The sequence below is a fragment of the Oratosquilla oratoria genome, unplaced genomic scaffold (assembly GCF_046742065.1).
Source record: "Oratosquilla oratoria isolate Oo_2021 unplaced genomic scaffold, ASM4674206v1 SCAFFOLD45, whole genome shotgun sequence".
Lineage (NCBI taxonomy): Eukaryota > Metazoa > Arthropoda > Malacostraca > Stomatopoda > Squillidae > Oratosquilla > Oratosquilla oratoria.
In genome coordinates, this window is record NW_027467710.1 from 8,150,740 (window position 1) to 8,171,697 (window position 20,958).

At 54.4% G+C, this 20,958-nt stretch overlaps 5 protein-coding genes across 5 annotated transcripts; 2 read left to right on the top strand and 3 right to left on the bottom strand.

The window, feature by feature from the left end:
- Nucleotides 1-574: 574 nt before the first annotated feature.
- On the bottom strand, nucleotides 575-1,394 carry LOC143023255 (HTH-type transcriptional regulator HexR-like). Its single transcript, XM_076181778.1, has 2 exons — nucleotides 1,323-1,394; nucleotides 575-1,216 (listed from the first exon to the last, which is right to left on the bottom strand). The coding sequence occupies exons 1-2, from the start codon at nucleotides 1,392-1,394 to the stop codon at nucleotides 575-577; spliced, it is 714 nt and encodes a 237-aa protein (XP_076037893.1).
- A 237-nt stretch (nucleotides 1,395-1,631) lies between these two features.
- On the bottom strand, nucleotides 1,632-3,014 carry LOC143023256 (septum site-determining protein MinD-like). The gene is given in 6 exon segments (XM_076181779.1): nucleotides 1,632-2,018; nucleotides 2,020-2,106; nucleotides 2,108-2,403; nucleotides 2,406-2,439; nucleotides 2,441-2,561; nucleotides 2,599-3,014. Coding segments are annotated over 6 exon segments (1,341 nt in total).
- Nucleotides 3,015-3,690: 676 nt separating this feature from the next.
- LOC143023257 (peptidyl-prolyl cis-trans isomerase C-like) lies at nucleotides 3,691-4,047 on the bottom strand. The gene has a single exon (XM_076181780.1). The coding sequence runs from the start codon at nucleotides 4,045-4,047 to the stop codon at nucleotides 3,691-3,693; it is 357 nt and encodes a 118-aa protein (XP_076037895.1).
- Nucleotides 4,048-14,205: 10,158 nt separating this feature from the next.
- LOC143023258 (31 kDa immunogenic protein-like) lies at nucleotides 14,206-14,700 on the top strand. The gene has a single exon (XM_076181782.1). The coding sequence runs from the start codon at nucleotides 14,206-14,208 to the stop codon at nucleotides 14,698-14,700; it is 495 nt and encodes a 164-aa protein (XP_076037897.1).
- Nucleotides 14,701-15,838: 1,138 nt separating this feature from the next.
- Nucleotides 15,839-16,222, top strand: LOC143023259 (branched-chain-amino-acid aminotransferase-like). Its single transcript, XM_076181783.1, has one exon. The coding sequence runs from the start codon at nucleotides 15,839-15,841 to the stop codon at nucleotides 16,220-16,222; it is 384 nt and encodes a 127-aa protein (XP_076037898.1).
- Nucleotides 16,223-20,958: the final 4,736 nt, after the last annotated feature.

Below are 20,958 nucleotides of genomic sequence, written 5' to 3' on the forward strand. Positions count from 1 at the left end.
GCCCACTTTCAAGCCATTGCCCAGCTCTTCCGAGCCGCGCAGGCCAAAGCGTGAGGCGGCGTTTATCTATGGAGATGTCGCGCTCTAGTGCTGGGTCGTCGTGGCTTGTGCTGTTAGCGACCAAGCGAATCGAGCCGTACATCGTCGCTGCGGCGTTGGCTGTCAGTGGGGCAGCAAGTGCTGTGGCAACTGCCAACGTTGTGATTGTCTTCTTCATCGATCAGTCCTCAAGGGGGTGCAGGGCCGTGGCCCCATACTTCGGTGCGACAGTACCGGTTAGTCATTTGCGTGTGTTGTGATAACGCAACATCAAGTTTGGCTGAAACGTGCGCAAGCTTTGGCGTTGGCTTTCTATTGTCTAAAAATAGTAGCTGGGCTGGGCTGAGGTGCAAGCCCTGTGCGCGATAGTCAGGCCTGAAATGTTGTAAAAAAATTGATATCTAGCCCGTTTTGCGAGAGTTGATTTGCAAAAAAGCAACAATTCAAGCTTCAACTTGCAGGGCGGCGAGCAGCTCTTCGTGGTATTCAAGCTTCAGCAGGCCGGTTTCACCGAGCTGTTGTGCCACAAGGTTAGTCAGTGCCTCGGCGAGCGTACCGTTGTGGCGGCGAGGCCATTGCTAAATGCCGCGCCTTGCGTCGGGGTGATGAAGGTGTGGTTGGCGGCGGTGGCCAGTGGCGACGCGTGATTGTCGGTGATGGCGATAACCTGAATGCCTTGCTCACGCGCGACGCGACCGGTCATGACGGTATTTCGGCTGTAGGGGTTAAAGCCGATGCACACGAGGGTGTCGCCTTCGGTCAGCTGCGCCAAGCTGTGTGCCACGCCGTGCTCTGCGATATTGAGAATACTGACGTCGTCGCGCACCAGGCCGAGCATGTAGGACAGGCTGACCGCGGAGGCAAAAGCCTGGCGCATACCATAGATGCGCACGCGCTTTGATTGGGCCAGCAGATTGACCGTAGCGCTGAGCGTCTGTGGGGTGATGGCGTTGAGCATGCCGTCGATATTGCGGCGTTCTTTGTCGGCTATTTCAGCGGTGAGCTCAAATTGGCTGAGCTGCTCGCCACCGCTCTGGTTGAGCAGGCTGGCTTGCTCGCTGTAAAAGTGCCCAGTGTTGGCAATATGGCGACGAAAAACCTCTTGGAACTCGCTGAAGCCAGCGTAGCCCAAGGTGCGCGCTAAGCGCGAAAGGGTAGAGGCATTGACGTTGAATTGCTGCGCGAGGTCGGAGATAGAGAAAACAGCCGCCTGCTGCGGTGCTGAGACAAGGCCGTCAAACACTTTGATGCTGCGGCGCCGAGTCGGATGTGTTGTTTTTTACCGGTGTGGATGCCTCGAGCAGCTCTTTGAGCTGGTCGAGGGTGAGCGGCGCAATGGGTTTGCCCGTCGGCATTGGATCTCAAAGCCTCTATTGCCACGCCAGGCGAGGGCTGGCGTGTGCTGCAATCATGCCGCGTGGTCGGGCAGGTTGATGTTGAGTTCGAGCACGTCTCGGTCTTCGCTTTTCTCAAGGCGAACCGTTACGTCGTCTTCGTTGATCGACACGTACTTTCTAATCACGTCGAGCACATCTTGTTTGAGCTTCGGCAGGTATTCGGCGGCGTGTTTAGCGCCGCCCTCGTCGCTGCGTTTATTGCGCTCGTGGGCTATCACAACACTGAGCCGCTCTTTGGCTATGTTGGCTGTGTCGCCACGCTTTCGCCGGAAGAAATCCAGTAACTTCATTGTTTAACGTCCAAAACAAGCGTTTGAAGAAACCCTTCTTCTCGGCGGTCAGAAATCGCATGGGGCGTTTCTCACCGAGCAGTCGGGCGACGGCATCGTCGTATGCTTGACCAGCAGCGCTCTCGTTTTCTAATACGACAGGGCGACCTTGATTGGATGATTCTAGTACTACTTTCGACTCAGGGATGACTCCGAGCAGCGGAATTGCCAATAATTCCACGATATCGTTTACGCTCAGCATCTGTCCGGTGTCGACGCGCTCGGCGTCGTAGCGGGTCACCAGCAAGCGTTCAGTGACTGGGCGCTTGGTTGAGCTCCGCGCGGCGCGACTTGCTTTGCAAGATACCCAGAATACGATCCGAGTCACGCACTGACGAGACCTTCGGGGTTGGTGACCACGATCGCTTCATCGGCGTAGTAGAGAGCCATGCGTGCACCTTGCTCGATACCAGCAGGGGAGTCGCAGATGATGTATTCGAACTTGTCGCGCATCAGGTCTTTGAGCACTTTCTCCACGCCTTCTTTGGTCAGCGCGTCTTTGTCGCGCGTCTGAGAGGCGGGAAGAATCCACAGATTGTCTACGCGCTTGTCGCGGATAAGCGTCTGCTTGAGGTTGGATTCGCCGTTGATGAGATTGACAAAGTCATACACGACACGGCGCTCGAACCCATGATGAGATCAAGGTTACGCAGGCCGACATCGAAATCGATGACAACAGTTTTTTTTACCGGCGCGAGCCAGTCCGGCAGCGATCGAGGCGCTGGTGGTGGTTTTACCCACACCGCCTTTACCGGATGTGACTACGATGATTTTGGACAACGCTTGTTCCTCCACGCTAGAAGGGTTCGATATTCAGTTTATGCTCGTCTAACCAAACTTGGACTCGGCGTCCTTGTAGTTCGGTTGGTATTTCTTCGAGCACCTTGTAATTGCCTGCAATTGAAACGAGCTCTGCTTCGAGCGATTCGCAAAAAATGCGAGCTTTGTCGTTGCCAGTGACACCACACAGGGCGCGGCCGCGCAACGGACCGTAGACGTGAATACTACCATCTGCGATCAGCTCAGAACCGGCGCTGGTGTTTGCCATGACAATTAAATCGCCCTCTTGGGCGTACACCTGCTGACCCGAACGAATGGGGCGGCTCTCAACACGGGGAGAGCCAACTATTCGCTGAATTTTGTCGTCTTCTTTTTGCAGCGTCTTGTCTTCAGCCCGCAGCGGCGGCATGTTGAGCTCGCGCAGCCTTTCGTGCAGCTCTTCTTCGACACCGCGCACCGCAATCGGCATAACGTTGCTTTCGCGTACCGCTTCGATCAGTGGCTCAATGGTCTTTTGGTTTAAGACCTTCAAGACCGTTGAAGTCGATCAAAATGGGCGCGCCACCAAAAAATGTCGGGGCTGTTCTATTTTTCTTTGAGTGCAGCTTTGACTTCGTCTGGGTCTAGGCTCTGCACCAGCAAGGACATCAGTGTAACGGTGCCGCCCTTGAGCTCGACTGCTTTTTTTAGCAAGTGACATGTTTTGAGTGCTACGGTTTTTAGTCTTGGGTTTGTGACAAGCGCAGCTCTATTTATTGCTGGCGTTTCTTGCGAGCATTTTACCTGAGTTTTGCAACGGTTTCGCTTAATTGCGGCGGTGTCACTTGTCTGGGTGGTGTGAGTGCGGGCTTTGCTGGTTTTTAGGTGGGTTATGTGTATAAAAAAAGCGACAAGTAGGCTTGTCGCTTTTTGGGTTACAGCTAACTGCACGGTTTAGTCAGTGCGCTGAGTCACTTCTAGCAAGTGATAACCAAATTGCGTTTTCACTGGGCCTTGCACAGTGCCAACGTCTGCGCTGAATACGACTTTGTCGAACTCAGGCACCATTTGGCCTGGGCCAAAAGTACCCAGTGCGCCACCGGCTTTGCCAGATGGGCAGCTTGAATGCTCGGCGGCGAGGGCGGCGAAGTCTTCACCGTTGCCGATTACGGGTCATCAGGTCTTGGCATTTCGCTTCGCTGTCGACCAAAATGTGGCGGGCAGAAGCCGTTGCAGTGCTTGGCTCTACGCGGTTGGTGACTTTCGAGCAGGTGATAGCCAAACTGAGTTTTGACTGGGCCTTGAACCGTGCCAACTTCAGCGCTGAAAACCACTCGGTCGAATTCAGGCACCATTTGGCCTGGGCCAAAAGTGCCGAGTTCGCCGCCAGATTGGCCAGATGGGCAGCTGGAGTGCTCCGCTGCCAATTTGGCAAAATCACCGCCGTCGTTGATTTGCTTGAGGAGGTCTAGGCATTTTTCTTCGCTGTCGACCAGGATGTGTCGCGCACTCGCTTGAGACATGTTTGATTTCCTGTGGGTATTTTAAAGGGTGTGGCAGCCGCAGGCGGCTATTAGTCCATGCCTGGGCGCCATACGCCTTCAGCTTCACCGGCTTGAGGTTGAGGCGCTTGCCTCTTGCTCACGGTGTGACTTACGTCTTCTACTACGCGACCGGCAAAAGCGGCTAGCTCTTGCAGGATTTCGTTTTTTTGCTCACGCGTCAGGCGCTCTTCACGGCCTACAGAAAACCGATAGTGCCAGCCAAGTATTGTGTGGCAACGCTGTCTTCTTCGGCGCGTTCATCGTGTTGAAACAATCGTGTTCAGCAATTGCTGGACGAGTTGTCCAGAAAATCGTAATTCGTCATGGCATGGGTACCGCTAAGTGTGGTGTTGGCGCAAACGGCGTCTGGCGCGCGTCTAGCCAACGATTCTTTGTATGTTGAGTAGCTTGTGCTGGTGGTCGAGGGGTCAGTCGAAACGTGCCCGAGACACCAGCATGGCCGATAAAAGGTTTGAAGTTTTGAGGCTTGCAACTCGACTAGTCTGCCATCAAGCGCGCGCGCCTGCACGCGTGTGTTGGGCTGGCGATAATACTCCAGCCACTTTTTGGCGTCGATGTGGATTGCACATCGATGGTTTGCTGCGCTTTACTCACTTCAGTGCGTTAGCCGCATTTGGAGTCGCCGCAAGCGAGGCAAGTCATACAACCGTCCATCTGGATGGCGGCTTTGGCGTGGCAGCGATTGCACAGCACGGCACCGGCTGGGTACTGAGCTTCGCCGTCTTCGCTGCCATCTGAGCTGGTGTCTCTGGGCCTGGGCTCGCGGTGAGCTCAAACTCTGTGCGTTTGGCATCGATAAAACGCTTTTGGTTTTCGTCCAGCTCCGGTGGGCGAATCATGCCGATGCTGATCAGGTGGCGTTCGATGACGTCGCCGATTTCCGCTACCAGCGAAGGCATGTACTTGCTCTTGTTCCAGTAACCGCCTTTGGGGTCAAACACAGAGCGCAGTTCTTCCACCATAAAAGTGGACATCGCCGCCTTTGCGAAAAACGGCCGACATGATGCGAGTCAGCGCGACAATCCACTGGAAGTTGTCCATGTTCTTGCTGTTGACGAACACCTCATAGGGGCGACGCAACTCGTGTTCTGTGCCTTCGTTTAGCACCATGTCGTTGATGGTGATAAACATCGAGTGCTCAGATACGTGCTGCGGCGTGCGCAACTTGTAAGTTGCACCGATCAGCACTTCTGGGCGAATCAGTGCTTCGTGCATGTGCACAACATCTGGCACAGCAGGTTTAGCGGGTTCTTTTGCTTTTTCGTCGGCGTTAGATTTTACAGCGTAGCCGACGATGGCTTTTTCAATTTTGATGGTCATGTTTGTTCTCCCGATCGATGAACTGAGGCTGGGCCTCAGAATCGGCCGTAATATCCCTCTTTAAGAGCGTCAAAAAGGTTGGCGGCTGAATGGACTTCACGTCGTAATCGATTTTTTCGTTACCTTTTACCTGTACCACGCTGCCGTCTTCAAGCGTGAATTCATACATGGTGTTCTCGAGGTCTGATTCTTTGACCAAGACACCTTGAAATGCTTCAGGGTTGAAACGAAAAGTTGTGCAGCCTTTGAGGCCTTTGTCGTAGGCGTACAAGTAGATGTCTTTGAAATCCTCGTAGGGGAATTCCGTCGGCACGTTGGCCGTCTTGGAAATAGACGAGTCGATCCACTCTTGCGCGGCCGCTTGTACGTCGACGTGTTGCATGGGCGTCACTTCATCGGCACTGATGAAATAGTCCGGCAATTCGGTGCTGCCGTCTTCGCCGTAGGGCATGGCGTGTTCGTTGATCAGCTTGCGATAGGCGAGCAGCTCATAGGAGGAAAACGTCGACTTTCTCTTTGCTCTTCTTGCCTTCGCGAATCACGTTGCGAGCGTAGTGATGGGGCGAAGGAGGGCTCGATGCCGTTACTGGCGTTGTTGGCCAGCGACAAGGAAATAGTGCCAGTTGGAGCAATCGAGCTGTGATGGGTTAAAGCGAGCGCCCACTTCCTCGAGCTCTTTGACCAGCTGCGGGTCGACTTCGGCAATCTTGTTCATGTACTGGCTGTAGCGAGCGTGCAGCACGCGGCCTTTGATCTTCTTGCCAAGCTTGTAGCCGTCTTCTTTCATCTGCGGGCGCTGGCGCAGCATCTCTGCGGTGATCACAAAGTCTTCGTTCATGATCGAAGCTGGGCCTTTCTCTTTGGCGAGTGCCAGTGCTTCGCGCCAACCGGTCATAGCCAGCTCGCGAGTGATGTCCGTGGTGAAGGCCAGTGAGTTGGCCGAGCCGTAACGCATGCGCAGCATGGTCATGGTGGTACCCAAACCTAAAAAGCCCATGCCGTGACGGCGCTTGCGCAATATTTCATCACGCTGACCTTCCAGTGGTAGACCGTTGATTTCGACGACGTTGTCCAGCATACGCGTGAAGATGGCGACAACTTCGCGGTAGGCGTCCCAGTCGAAATGGGCGTTTTCAGTGAACGGGTCACGCACAAAATTTGGTCAGGTTGATAGAGCCGAGCAAGCAGGCGCCGTAGGGTGGCAGTGGGCTGCTCACCGCAGGGGTTGGTCGCGCGAATAGACTCGCACCACCAGTTGTTGTTTTGCTCGTTGACCTTGTCGATCAAGATAAAACCAGGCTCTGCGAAGTCGTAGGTGGGACGACATGATGACGTCCCACAGGCGACGTGCGCGCATGGTTTTGTAGATGCGGCAAGCGACCAGGCCTTCGGCGTTGCTGACAACGTCTTCAGTGGTGGGCCATTCGCGCCACAGCACTTGTTCGCGGTTGTTGATATCGAGCTTGGTCTCGGCCAATTCGCTTTCGCGGATTGGGAAGGCGAGTTCCCACTCTTGGTCTTCTTTAACCGCTTCAATGAAATCTTTGGTGATCAACAAGGACAAGTTGAACTGGCGCAGACGGCCGTCTTCACGCTTGGCGCGGAATAACTCGACCACATCCGGGGTGGCGCACATCGAAGGTGCCCATCTGGGCGCCACGGCGACCACCGGCAGATGAAACGGTGAAGCACATGCTGTCGTAGATATCCATGAACGACAGCGGGCCTGAGGTGTGTGCACCGGCACCAGACACATAGGCACCGCGTGGGCGCAAGGTGCTGAAATCGTAGCCAATGCCGCAACCGGCTTTCAGCGTCATGCCAGCTTCGTGCACCTTGTCGAGGATGTTGTCCATGCTGTCGCCGATGGTGCCGGAGACGGTGCAGTTGATAGTAGACGTGGCGGGCTTGTGCTCACGCGCGCCAGCATTTGAGACGATGCGGCCGGCGGGGATAGCGCCGTTTGCGCAGGGCCCACAAAAAACGCTCGGACCAAGCGTCTCGCAGTTCTTCGGTGGCTTCAACTTCAGATAGGGCTTTAGCAACACGCAAGTAAGTGCCGTCGATATCGGGATCAACTGCCGCGCCTTCTTTACTTTTCAGGCGGTATTTTGGTTCCAGATGTCGAGTGAGGCATCCTGCAGCGGGATGTCTGACTGAGACGCTTCAAGGCCAGAGGGTTTGACGGCGTACAGCTTCGTATTGCTCATTAAGTATCAGTCCTTGTCTTCAAATTTTACAGAGTGACCATTGGGCTCACTGCAGTTGTGCAATTGGCTGTGCACAAGCAGCGGTTGGTCGAGGTCACAGCAAAGGGCCGAAGTGACCTGAAAAGGCTTCGGTTTGCCCGTGTTGTGACAAATAGTTGTATTGTTTTTAGATCGGTTTTTCAGATCTCGATAACTACATATTGTAGCTCGAAATCGTCAGGCCACAACATATTGTTATTTGATTTTTTTTGTGGCAGATGCGGCGAGGCATCATGTGCTACAGCTGACTGACTTCGGCGCGTGCCAACGCTCGGCGGCTAGGTGGCACCGAGAGGGTTGCTTCATGCGTGAGTTGGTCTTGGGCGCGACTATGCGGTCGCGCTGAATCGGGCAAAACCCTGCGGGGCAGTGCGCGTATTCGACTAGCGAAAGACGGTCGTGGGCTGCGTCGACGGTGCACGTCGCGAGCGGTGAGTGCAGCGCTTGATATAGCCTGCTAGATCATTCGAACGTCTGTGTGATTCAGTCGCTGCTCGCTGGTTAGCGGTAGCTGTTAACTGAACGACGCAGAGTTTCGCAGTGCTTGTGCCTGTAGTCAAGCTCAAACACAACCTGTCGTGGGTGCGGTGTGTTGAGAGTACTACATAGAGTGTTTTTCAATAACTTAGCGTTAGGTCTTGAGTGTGGCGCATTTTTTGCATATGCGCTGCAATTGCGTGTTTTTAAATCAGAACCGTGCGGTGTTTCTCAGTGCGGGGCTCACTATAACGTTAGCTTGTCACTCTAGGTAATTTAGATCGTTAGAGATGGTCCACCAGCAGCTGCGATGACATTCTTGTCTCAGAGCGACTTCGGGCCAAATCGACGTGCAGACAGGCAGAGGTAACAATGGCTACGATCAGCAGTATCAATCATGACAATGGCATAGAGCGTTTGGGGTCTTGCACCTCTGGTCTGACGCAGTTTCGCATGCGTCTACCCGTTGAGGAGCTTGAGTTGGGCATGCGCGTTGACGAACTCGATAAACCATGGCTCGAGAGCTCTTTTTTGTTTCAAGGGTTTTTTATTGAATCTGAAGCGGATCTTCAGGCTCTGCGTCGAGAGTGCTCGTTTGTCTACGTCACAGTGACGCGGGAAGTTGCTGCAAATACACGCGGGGCGGTTCGCCCTACCGGCACTAAGGCAAAAGCTTATGGTTGGACTGGCCAGTGGGGTTCGCTAGCGGTAACGCGTCGATGCTGACTTGCGTGCGAGACGTTGATAATTAGACCAAATGGGTCAGTTATTTAGGTCGGCGTAGTATTTTTAGGGGTAAATGGAAAATTATCCAAGCGAAAGCGTGCATTAAGAGCAATAATCAAACGTGAATTAAATTTAATCATAGGTGTACTTATTTGGCCTGTGATCTGCTGTCTACCAAGCGTTCACTAACATTTACATGGAATGTTCACGATGTTGATATTAAGTCGCCGCGTAGGCGAAAAGCTCACAATTGGTGATAACGTCACTCTGACCGTCTTAGGGGTCAAGGGTAACCAAATCAGATTAGGTATCGATGCGCCTCGCGGCGTACCAGTGCACAGAGAAGAGGTGGCTCGAAAAGCTGCAGCGCGCCGCAAGTCTGGAGGACGACGCAGCAGAGCAAGCTTAATTTGGGCGCCTTCTAAAGGCGCGCTCTACGGAATTTAAAATAAAGGGGCCCCAATTGGGGGCCCCTTTGTCGTTTAAGCGGTGTCGACTTCGGTCGGGTGAGCCGCTAGCAGTTCGGTCAATCACGGCTGTTGCGGATAAACATTGTTTGTCGGCAAACGTAGCCTCTTTATACTCAAGATACGCGTCTACGGTCGTTCATTTAGGCATCTAGTTTCAAAGGCGCTGGGTTCTCCAGCCATGTAGAAGATGCCAAAAAGCACTTACAACGATTTGCATGCGCAACGAGACGTTGTTTCGTCGATGTCCCTGACGCCCCTGAACCCTGGGGATCTAGAGGCCTCGCCTTCGCCTCTGGTGGCGCCGTTTCCTGAGAATCTCTCAGCAGTGCAAAAGGCGCTTCGTCTATTTCACACCGTCAAGTATTTGCGACCTGTGCAAATCTACGGACGTTTGTGGTTTTAAGTTTTCATCGTCCGACGGTCAATGACACCACCGCGCCCGCGCTGCGCGCTGTGTCGGCGGAGTTGTGCAAAGCCCCCGATCGCCCCAGCTGCATGACAGGCCCAGAGACTTTTGAGTTTTTGGGTAAGTCGGGACACTGCCGCACGGTCAGTGATTGGAATGATGAAAAGCAGGAAAAGCTCTGGCTCTATAACTTGCATTATTTTGACGACTTGATGGCGGTAAATACTGCGGAGCGCAGTGCTTGGCACAAGCCCATCGTCGGGCGCTGGATCGAAGAAAACCCCATTGGAGTCGGCAACGGTTGGGGAGCCTTATCCGCTGTCGTTGCGTCTGGTCAACTGGATGCAGTGGTCGCTCAGTGGGTGGGCGCGTACCGCGTGGCTTCGATGCTTCGCTGGCGACTCAAGTGCGCTATCTGTCGCAGCGTATAGAGTGGCATCTGCAGGGGAATCACCTGTTTGTCAACGGCAAGGCTCTGATGATGGCGGCTTGTACTTCCGCGGCGAAGAGGCCAAGAGTTGGCTCAAGCTCGGTTGGTCGATTGTGGAGCGCGAGCTGGACGAGGAATTCCTCAGTGACGGCGCACATTTTGAGCTGTCGCCGATGTATCACAGTATTATGCTGCGCGACTTGATCGATCTGGTGGATTTCAGTCGTATCTACCGCGATGTCTTGGAAGAAGCATTTCCAGGTGCTGAAGCGCGTTTGCACGATCAGGTTAACAGCGCCCGCGAATGGCTTGCCGGCATGGTGCACCCAGATAGTGAGATCGCCTTGTTTAACGACGCGGCGTTTGGCATTGCGCCGTCACCTGCTGAAGTAGATAAATACGCACGCGCCGCTGGTTTGCCGGAGGTTATACACAGCTGGCCTTCGCTGCACCAGTTCGAGGGCAGTGGGCATGTGCGCTGGCAGCGTGACGGTTGGACGGCATTTTTGGATGTCGGTGCAATCGGCCCAGATTATCTGCCAGGTCACGCGCATGCGGACACCTTGAGCTTCGAGCTCTCGCTGGGGCAGGAGCGACTGATAGTAGATACGGGCACTGGCGTCTACGGCGATAGCCCTGAGCGACTGCGCCAGCGCGGCAGTCTGGCGCACAATGTGGTCAGTGTTGACGGGCAGAACTCGTCCGAGGTTTGGTCCGGCTTTCGTGTGGCGAGGCGGGCTAAAGTTGAAGACCTAGAGCTCTCATTCACCGAGCCGCAGCGGGTGTCGGCTTGTCACGACGGCTACCGTCGTTTGTCTGGCAATGTGACCGTCGCTCGTACTTGGGAGTATAAACGACGGCTGGTTGTCGATCTCCGATTCGGCATCGGGTCGCTACCAGCGGGCGGTCGCGCGTTTCCATTTTGGTGAAGGCGTGACGATAGAGCCAGATGGGGAATCCAGCTATCGTGTCAAAACGGCCAGTGGGCGTCAGGTGGCGCTGCGAGTCCCCGTGGGTGTGCACCGCATTTTGAACAGCACGTATCATCCCCGCTTTGGCGTCTCCATACTATCCGTGTGCTGGAAGTCGAGTTGGCCAAAGGTTGGTCGGAAGTGGCCCTACAGCTGCGCTAGATCTTCCTGTCTAATGGGGGCCGACTCTACTCTTGCGGATCGGCCCAACATGAATGCACTCGACAAGTTAATGGCGCAAGCTCGCCAGAAGCCAGCAAAAATAGTCCTACCCGAATCATCTGATCTACGCATTTTGCAAGCGGCCGTTGAAGCCGCGCGTCTGGGCGTTGCTGAGCCTATTCTATTGTTGTCCGCAACTGAGGCCGATTCATTGGCCGCTCAACACAGTCTCGATTTAAGCCAGGTGACGATTGTCGACCCCAGCGATGCTGTTGCCCTAGAGCGATGGGCTGCCGCCTTGCAGCAGCGACGAGCACACAAGGGCATGACGATTGAAATGGCCGCAAAAGGCTGTCGCCTCACCTTTGACGATCGCAGCTTTGATGTGCCATCTGGGAGAGGTCGATGGGGTGGTCGCCGGTGCGGTCAACGCGACCGCCGATGTGGTGCGCACCGCTCTGCAGGTGATTGGCGCCCACCCAGATGCCGCTTTGGTGTCGAGTTTTATGCTGATGATCCCGCCTAAGAGCAACCCTGATTTTACTGATGCGATGGTGTTTAGCGATTGCGGTTTGGTGATCGACCCAGACAGCACCGCGCTTGCCGAAATTGCCCGTGCAGCTGGTCACAGTGCGGCGGGCTCTTGGGAGAGCAGCCGCGTGTGGCGATGTTGTCGTTTTCAACAGCTGGCAGCGCGCGCCACGAAACAGTGACCAAGGTGCAAGAGGCGACCGAGACGCTAAAAGCCGCCCAGCCCGATTGGCAGGTGGTTGGCGAGGTGCAGTTTGACGCCGCGTGGGTGCCTGAGCTGCTGGCGCAAAAAGCACCGGAAGCTGACTTCCAAGCGCCTGCTAATGTGTTTGTATTCCCGATCTCGAGGCGGGCAATATTGGCTATAAAATCACCCAGCGGCTCGGTGGCTGGCAAGTAATTGGTCCTTTGTTGCAAGGCCTCAATCGCCCGATCAATGATCTCTCGCGCGGCTGTGTGGCCGATGATGTTGTGGCGGTTGATGGCCGTGACAAGCCTGCAAGCGGCAGCTCTGTCAGCTAGCTAGTTCGCAAAGCGGCCAATCGACGTGGCGTGCAGGCGGCATTTGCCCTAGAATGCCCGCCTTGGTGGCGCGGCGCGGGCGATATCCCCTCGTGGCTGAGCGACACCAAGTGATTGGAGACAAACCATGAACCGTGGTTTTATTTTTGGCGTGGTGGCGATGGCCGCTGTCGTCGTTGCCTCAAACATTCTGGTGCAGTTCCTGTTGGGCGATTGCTCACTTGGGGTTGCGTTTACCTATCCTCTGGCCTTCTTGGTCACCGATATCACCAACCGACTTTACGGCGCGGCGCAAGCGCGAAAAGTCGTGCTGGTGGGCTTTGTGGTCGGGCTGATTTGCTCGCTTATCGGTACGCAGCTATCGGAGAATTTGGTCCGCTTGGTCAACCTGGCGCATAGCCATCGCTTCGGGCACGGCCCTTTTTGATTGCGCAAATGCTCGATGTGTCGGTGTTTGATCGCTTGCGCAATGGCAGCTGGTGGCGCGCGCCGCTGATCTCCAGCGCAGTGGGGGGCGAGTGTCGATACGGTGATATTCTTCTGTATCGCCTTTGCGGCACAGCTTAGCTTTATCGAGCCCGCCAACGATGTCAGCTGGGCCAATGAAGTTTTGCCGCTGTTGGTCTTGGGCCCGAGGCCCCTCTGTGGGTTAGTCTCGCGGTGGCGGATTGGTGCGTAAAAGCCGCTCTGATGCTGGTGGCCTTGGGGCCTTATCGCAAGATCAGCCAAAGTTTTGCAGGTCAGGGCAAGCCTGTCTGGCACTGATCGCAGCTTGCGTGTGCTAACACCTCGGCGATTGCGCATCGATCAATCGGGGGGGGTGATTTCAATCAGGTCTGCGGGCATCTTTAAATAAAGTTGTTTTGCAGCTTCCCGCCTCAATTAAAGTGCATCGACAAACTGTAAGGTGCGATCAAGCCCTTGCTGCATGTGCTGCTCTAAGTGTTTCTAGCATTGCATCGAGGCTATCCCCGTGGGCCAGTTCTATGTAGGTGTCGTGGGATTCTCGCAGCGGGCCGTCTCTGCCGTGCGCTTTTTTGGTGCATGGCAAAGTAAAATTGCAAGTTTGGCTTCAAGCGCTCCCAGCTTTGCAGCAACAAGCTGTGCTCTGAAAGTTCGTAACACCAGCTGTGCAAATGCAAGCTCACTGGTGATGGCGCCGTAGGGGTCTTTGTCGGCAATACGTCCAGCGAGGTGGTCATTGCGCATTTGCAGCTCAGCCAGGTGGACACGGTTGCGTTTGTGCCAACACATCTTAAAGGCCATCTGTTCTAGACCCGTGCGCAGGGAGTAAATCTCGCTGAGATCCCGTCGGCTCAAAGCGCGGATTGTTGTGCCGCGGAAGGGCTTGCTTTCCAATAGGCCAATTTCGACCAATCGATTCATTTGCCTCGCGCAGCGTCGCGCGGCTCACCCCCAGTGTCTCGCTATTTGTGTCTCCAACAGCTTGCTGCCTGGCATCAGGTCCCCAGTCACAATGAGTTGTTGTAGCTGCGCGAGCACACGATCTTTTAGTGTGTCGTTGTGCGAGGCTTTAGAGGTGAGTGACGTCATGTTGCTTAGGGGCTCGTTAGGCGGTTGGTCGCTGTCATCAGCTTTTATGCTTTGCAATTGAGTGTGAGATCTCAAGGGGCTGCATGCAACCTGTAAATTTTCGCTAGGTGATTAAGGTATTGTTCTTATTGTCGACATGGATTAAAATTGTCGACAATCGTACATTGCGTTGATAAGGTTAAAGCACGACAGCAGCCGCAGCCAGCTGCGCTCGGTCAGCGGCCGAGTGCCGCGGTGCTTGTCTGCGTTGTAAAGCACGTGATTCTCCACAGGTTTTAAAAACGAAAAGAGGCTTTCCATGTCATTGTTTACATCAGATCGACCCATTTCCCGAACCATTCCTCTCGCGCTCGCCGCACTGGCGCTGAGTGTCGCGACTAGCACGGCTAAAGCAGATCAGTTTCTAACTATTGGCACCGGCGGAGTGACTGGCATTTATTACGCTGTGGGCGGTGGTATTTGTCGTTTGGTCAATAAAGAGCGAAAAGAACACGGCATTCGCTGCTCCGTCGAAAGCACGGGTGGCGGTTCCGTCTACAACTTGCGCACGATCCGTGAAGGCGAGCTGGAGATGGGTATTGTGCAGTCCGATTGGCAATACCACGCGTTAAATGGCTCAAATCTGTTTGAAGAGAGCGGCCCAGACGAGAAATTGCGTTCGCTGTTTTCGCTGCACCCTGACACAGTGATTATCGCTGCACGCCAAGACACAGGCATCGCCGAGCTCGATGATTTAGCTGGCAAGGTGGTCAATCTGGGCCAATCCAGGTTCCGGTACTCGAGGTACTGCTGAAGTGCTGGTCGACGCGTTGGGTTGGGATATGGATCACTTCAGCCTAGTGACAGAGTTGAAGTCGGCTGAGCAATCGGCAGCGCTGTGCGACGGCAATGTGGACGCCTTTTTTGATGGTTGCCGGTAACCCTGTTGCCAATGTGCTTGAAGCTGCGACCAACTGTGATATCAATATCTTGCCGGTCTCTGGTGCCAAAGTTGACAAGCTTGTCGAGAGCAAAGCCTATTACGGCAAAGTGAATATTCCTGGCGGCCTCTACCGTGGTGTGCCCAACGATGTGCCATCTTTTGGTTTGCCATCCACGTTTGTGACGTCAGCCGACATCCCAGAGGAAACAGTTTACGTGATGGTAAAAGCGGTGTTTGATAACTTCGAGGAGTTCAGCGGTTTTCACCCAGCGTTTGCCAACTTGAAAAAGAAGAAATGGTCGTCAACGGCTTGTCGGCGCCGATGCACCCTGGTGCCGTGCGTTACTTCCGCGAAGTAGGGTTGCTGGACTAGCCACTCTTGTAAAAAGTTAGTGAGCAGCCTTTACCGATGTTTTGTACAGGCTGATAAGCTGCTGGGGTGAGTGGCACTGTTTGGCCACTCACCCATAGCCCCGCCACTGAATTGATCACGATTATCGAGAGAAGTTTGCACTTATGAGCGAGCCAGAAAAATCACACTCCACGCACGACGCTGAAGAAGACCAGCGTAATCAAGATATTAAAATTTACCTTAACGGCCAGATCGTGCCGCGTCAGGAGGCGGTGGTCTCGGTCTACGATTCGGGCTTTATGCTCGGTGATGGTATGTGGGAAGGCCTGCGCTTGTACGACGGTGTCTGGCTTTTTTTTGATGAGCACATGGATCGCTTGTTCAATAGTTGCAAGTCTGTCTCTCTTGATATCGGCATGACGAAAGAGCAGATTCTGGAGGCCTTGAACAAAACCGCCGCCGCCAATGGCATGGTCTCGGATGCGCATTGTCGCTTGATGATCACGCGTGGGGCCTAAAGTTAAGCCCTTCCAGCACCCTGGCTTGTCTCGCTCCGGACCTACCGTTGTTGCGATACTGGAGCACTCCAAGCCAGCTGCTAGTTTGATCGGTAAAGGCATTCGTTTGGCAACCGTGCCGCAAGTGCGCGGATTGCCGATGAGCCAAGACGCCAAGTACAACAGCCACTCTAAGCTCAATTGTGTGATTGCCTGCTTGCAAGCGGAGGCGGCCGGCGCTGACGAAGCGCTGATGTTAGACCCGCACGGCTTTGTGAACACAACCAATGCCTGTAACTTTTTTATCGTGCGACGCGGCGAAGTCTGGACTTCCACGGGGGATTACTGCATGAACGGCGTGACCCGCCAGAAGGTAATTGACTTGTGCCACGCCAATGATATCCCGCTGCGCGAAAAGAACTTCTCACTGTATGAAGTGTACGGTGCCGACGAGGCGTTTTTGAGCGGAACATTTGGCGCGCAAACGCCAGTTGCCTCACTCGATGGCAAGCGATTGGCGAGCACGAAGGAGCCGGTCCCATGACGCTTAAAATACGCGCCTTGTACAAAGATTTGGTGCAGCAGCACACAAGAGAAAAGGCGCGCTAGCTAGCCCGAAGCGGATACTTTTGAGGGGCCTTGCAGCATGCACGCATCGGCGGATACAAAACTCTCCGCTGGTGCTTTTCTCGCAGTTATTGGCAGCCAAGCCAATGCAGTTGTTCGTCAAAACGGCCGTCGCTGTACAAATCAAAAACCCTAAAGCCGACACGGCTCAGCTCCGCTGTGTGGGCCGCAAAAAAATCTTCCGTATTTACTTCAGCAATGCTCGCAGGGGTGTGAAACCTGGGCAAAAGTGGAGGGCGCGGTGAAGACTTGCAAGCCGTGTGTCGCTGTCTTATCGGCTTGATGTGTGTGGCCAGCCAGTACAATTTTCACGTTCGTGTGTGATTGCAATAGCGCTAGAAATTCTTCGTGATTTGCCAGTTGGCAGTCTGGGTCAGCGCATGGCGAGACCGGTGTGTGGTGGCAGCGCGACAATCGCTGGGCCTTTATTGGCGCTGAGTGTTTCGTCAAGGCGCTGCATTTCGGAGTGGCTGACGTGCCCGTGTGATGCACCGGCCACCTGAGAGTTGATCAGCAGCAATTGCCAGCTGCCGATGTCAACTGGCTCACCGTGGTTACACAGGCCGCCGTCTAGAACGTCTTTCATCACATCTGAGTCGTCGTGATTTCCGGCGAGCAAGTGCACGGTGATATTGAGCGGCTCTAATAGGGTTAAGAACGCCAGATACTCTTGCTCGGAGCCGTGCTCTGCAATATCGCCGCTGACGATGATCGCATCAGGCCGAGGCTGCAGCTGTGTAATTGCCTCGATCACCTGTTGAAGCCTGTGCCAAGGGTAGGTACCCAGCAGTGTATCCGTCTGTTTGTTGGGTAGGTGGATATCGGATAGGTGCAGCAGGCGTTTTGTGTGGCATGGGCGGTTGCTCGTGTTGTCTGAACCCTGATTGTAAACCTTCGCTCTGCGAGCTATTTCCACAAGCTTTGATGATGGGGAGGTTGTGGGTGCTGCCTGCTTTTAGCTGAAGGTCTTATAAATGCATCTATGCATATCCGTATATGTGTATTATCATAAGCACAACCAAAGGCCTAGTACCGATTTTCTGGCTGAACAACAAGGTTTATTGCCGATGTCGTACATTCCCGAAGCTGTTTTTAAATGCCTGAGCGACGAGACGCCTGCGTACGATGCTGCTGATTCAGTCCGAGGGCGAGCTCTGCGTCTGCGAAATTGCCGCTGCGCTGGATAGCTCGCAACCCAAGGTGTCCGCCACATGGCGCAGCTGCGCAACTGCAACCTGCTGCTCGATACGCGCCAAGGCCAGTGGGTCTACTACCAATTGCACCCAGAGCTCGGTAGCTGGATAAGCGAGGTGCTGGCCACAACCGCACAGGCGCATGCCACACAACTCGGCGCTGATCTGCAGCGTTTGGCCGCCATGGGTGACCGCCCAGAGCGCCTCAAAATCTGCTGTTAAGTTTTTTAATCGATCAATAAGAGGAGGCCCTTGTGGGCTGTTTGAGCGCTATTTGTCCGTGTGGGTTGGGCTGAGTATTTTTTTAGGGGTCTCGCTTGGCAGCGTATTCCCCGGTTTGTTCACCGTGATTGCCCAGCTGGAATACGCGCATGTCAATTTGGTAGTGGCTGTACTGATTTGGGTGATGATCTACCCGATGATGATCCAGATCGACTTTGATGCGATCAAAGATGTGGGTCGGCGGCCCAAGGGATTGGTGTTGACGCTGGTGATCAATTGGCTAATCAAACCTTTCACCATGGCGGCCCTAGGCTGGTTGTTTTTCCGTGTGATATTTGCCGATTGGGTCGATTGCGCAGAGCGCCAACGAATACATCGCGGGCATGATTTTACTGGGCGTTGCGCCTGTACAGCGATGGTGTTTGTCTGGAGTCAGCTGAGCAAAGGCGACCCCAACTACACCTTGGTGCAAGTGTCGGTAAACGATCTCATCATGGTGTTTGCTTTTGCGCCCATTGCAGGTTTTTTGTTGGGTATCAGTGATGTGCAGGTACCTTGGCAGACGCTCTTGCTGTCCACCGTGCTTTACGTTGTATTGCCGCTGCTTGCCGGTGTGTTGACTCGCCGTATATTGCTCAAACGAGGCAATGACCACCTGAACAACTTTGTGGCGCGTCTGAAGCCTTGGTCCATTGTTGGCTTGTTGTCTACTGTGGTGATCCTGTTTGGTTTTCAGGCCGAGACGATTCTCACCCAGCCGCAGACCATTGTATTGATCGCCATCCCGCTGTTGCTGCAAACCTACGGCATTTTTGCCATCGCCTACTTTTGGGGCCAAGTCTTGGCGCCTGCCGCATAACATCGCCGCACCCGCATGCTTGATCGGCACGTCTAACTTTTTTGAGTTGGCTGTAGCCGTGGCGATTTCTCTGTTTGGCCTGCACTCTGGTGCAGCCTTGGCAACGGTTGTAGGGGTATTGGTCGAAGTGCCGGTGATGCTGTCGCTGGTGGCTTTAGTGAACCGTAGTCGGACTTGGTATGAGAAATAATTGTTTAAGTACTAGTCAATTCGTCGAAGTACTTCGTGTGTAGATAAACAGCAGATCAATTGTGACAGTCCCATGACTTTCGACCAAGTAATGCAACCATGGTTTTTGGTCGGTGTCATGATTGGGCTGCTATGCAATAGCAGCTCCCTGTAACAGCGTCGAGCGGGCTTTGGCTAAGAATACTTTCAGGAGATAGGGGAAAATGACAATACGTGTCCGGAATCAATGGTTTTGGTCGAATGGGTCGCTTGGCATTGCGCGCGGCTGGGGCTGGTCTGAATTTGAAATTGTGCAGATCAATGACCCGGGCGGGCGACGCCGAGTGCTTCGCGCACCTGCTCAACTTTGACTCGGTGCACGGACGCTGGCAATTCGAAGCCGAGCCAGACGGCGAGCAGCTGCGCATCGGCGATCGCTCAATTGCGATGACACAAAATAAATCATTGAGCGAAACCGATTGGTCCGCTTGTGATCTTGTGATTGAAGCCAGCGGCAAATTTAAAAAGACCGAGTTGTTTAAACGCCTATTTAGAGCAAGGCGTAAAGCGCGTTGTGGTGACGGCACCGGTAAAAGAGCCGAATGTATTAAACGTGGTGATGGGGGTTAATGACCACCTCTACGACCCCGAAAAGCACACTATTGTGACGGCAGCCTCTTGCACCACTAACTGCTTAGCACCGATGGTTAAAGTGGTGCACGAAGCGATTGGTATTCGGCACGGTGCGTTTACCACCATTCACAACATCACCAACACACAAGCATTCTCGACCAGCCGCACAAAGATCTACGCCGGGCGCGGGCTTGCGGTATGTCGCTGATCCCAACCACCACGGGTTCGGCAACCGCGATCATGGAGATCTACCCTGAGCTGCGTGGGCGGCTGGACGGGCACGCGGTGCGCGTTCCGCTGACCAACGCGTCCATCACGATGCCCAGTTTGAGCTGGAGCGCGAAACCACCGCCGAAGAAATAAACGACTTGTTTCGCCAGGCCTCTGAAGGCAGCTTGCAAGGGATATTTGGTTACGAGCCGCGTCCGCTTGTCTCGATCGATTTTCGCAGCGATAACCGCTCAGGCATTCTCGACCCAGCTTTTACCCGCGTGGTAAACGGCACCTTGGTTAAGCTCTACGCCTGGTATGACAACGAAATGGGTTTTATGCCACTCGCACCGCTGAGTTGGTGCGCAAACTGGTTGTGCAAGGGCTGTAGAGGAGGAGCCGACATGGCACAGACAAGCGCGAGCGGGCCCAGTCACCAAGAGATCCAGCAATACCTGCTGGTGACAGGCAACTATTGGGGCTTTACTCTGACCGACGGCGCCTTGCGCATGTTGGTGGTATTGCATTTTCACCAATTGGGTTACTCGCCGCTGGCCATCGCCATGTTGTTTTTGTTCTATGAAATCTTTGGCGTGATCACCAACTTAGTCGGAGGTTGGCTTGGTGCCAGAATTGGCTTAAACCGCACCATGAACATTGGCCTGAGCTTGCAAGTGTTTGCTTTGCTAATGCTGGCGGTGCCGAGCGCGTGGTTGTCGGTGCCCTATGTGATGGCGGCGCAGGCCTTGTCGGGCATTGCCAAAGACCTCAACAAAATGAGCGCCAAAAGCAGTATCAAAATGCTTGCCGGCGGCGGCCAGCAGAGCACGCTTTATCGGTGGGTGGGCGCTGCTAACCGGTTCCAAGAATGCGCTCAAGGGCTGTGGTTTTTTCCTCGGTGGCGCGTTGCTGGCCTGGCTTGGCTTTCGTGAGGCGCTGTTGCTGATGGCGGCGCTGCTTGCGCTGGTGCTTGTTGCGTCATTGCTGCTACTCAAAAAGGATTTAGGCAAAGCCAGCCAAAAGCGAAATTCCGCGATATTTTTTCCAAGAGTCCGTCGGTCAATATCCTCTCGGCGGCGCGACTGTTTTTATTTGGTGCGCGCGTGATGTGTGGTTTGTTGTTGCGCTGCCGGTTTTTCTCAGCACGCAACTGGGCTGGCAGCATACGCAAGTCGGCGCTTTTCTCGCGCTCTGGGTCATAGGTTATGGCGTGGTGCAGGCCTTTGCTCCGCGCCTCACGGGCAGCTCAAAAAACCAAGTACCCGACGGGCGCGCCGCCTGCCAATGGGCCGCGGCACTGGCGCTGGTGCCACTGCTGATTGCCCTGGCGCTGGGCCAGCCGTGGGATGTTATGCCTCCGCTTTGGAG

Excerpts from the sequence above, each read along its gene's own strand:
- LOC143023255 (XM_076181778.1), bottom strand. The coding sequence starts at position 1,394 with ATGCCGACGGGCAAACCCATTGCGCCGCTCACCCTCGACCAGCTCAAA. Across the intron at positions 1,217-1,322 it reads TGCTCGAGGCATCCACACCG|CAATTCAACGTCAATGCCTC; the intron begins GTAAAAAACAAC and ends GACCTCGCGCAG.
- LOC143023259 (XM_076181783.1), top strand. The coding sequence starts at position 15,839 with ATGAGCCAAGACGCCAAGTACAACAGCCACTCTAAGCTCAATTGTGTG.
- LOC143023258 (XM_076181782.1), top strand. The coding sequence starts at position 14,206 with ATGTCATTGTTTACATCAGATCGACCCATTTCCCGAACCATTCCTCTC.
- LOC143023257 (XM_076181780.1), bottom strand. The coding sequence starts at position 4,047 with ATGTCTCAAGCGAGTGCGCGACACATCCTGGTCGACAGCGAAGAAAAA.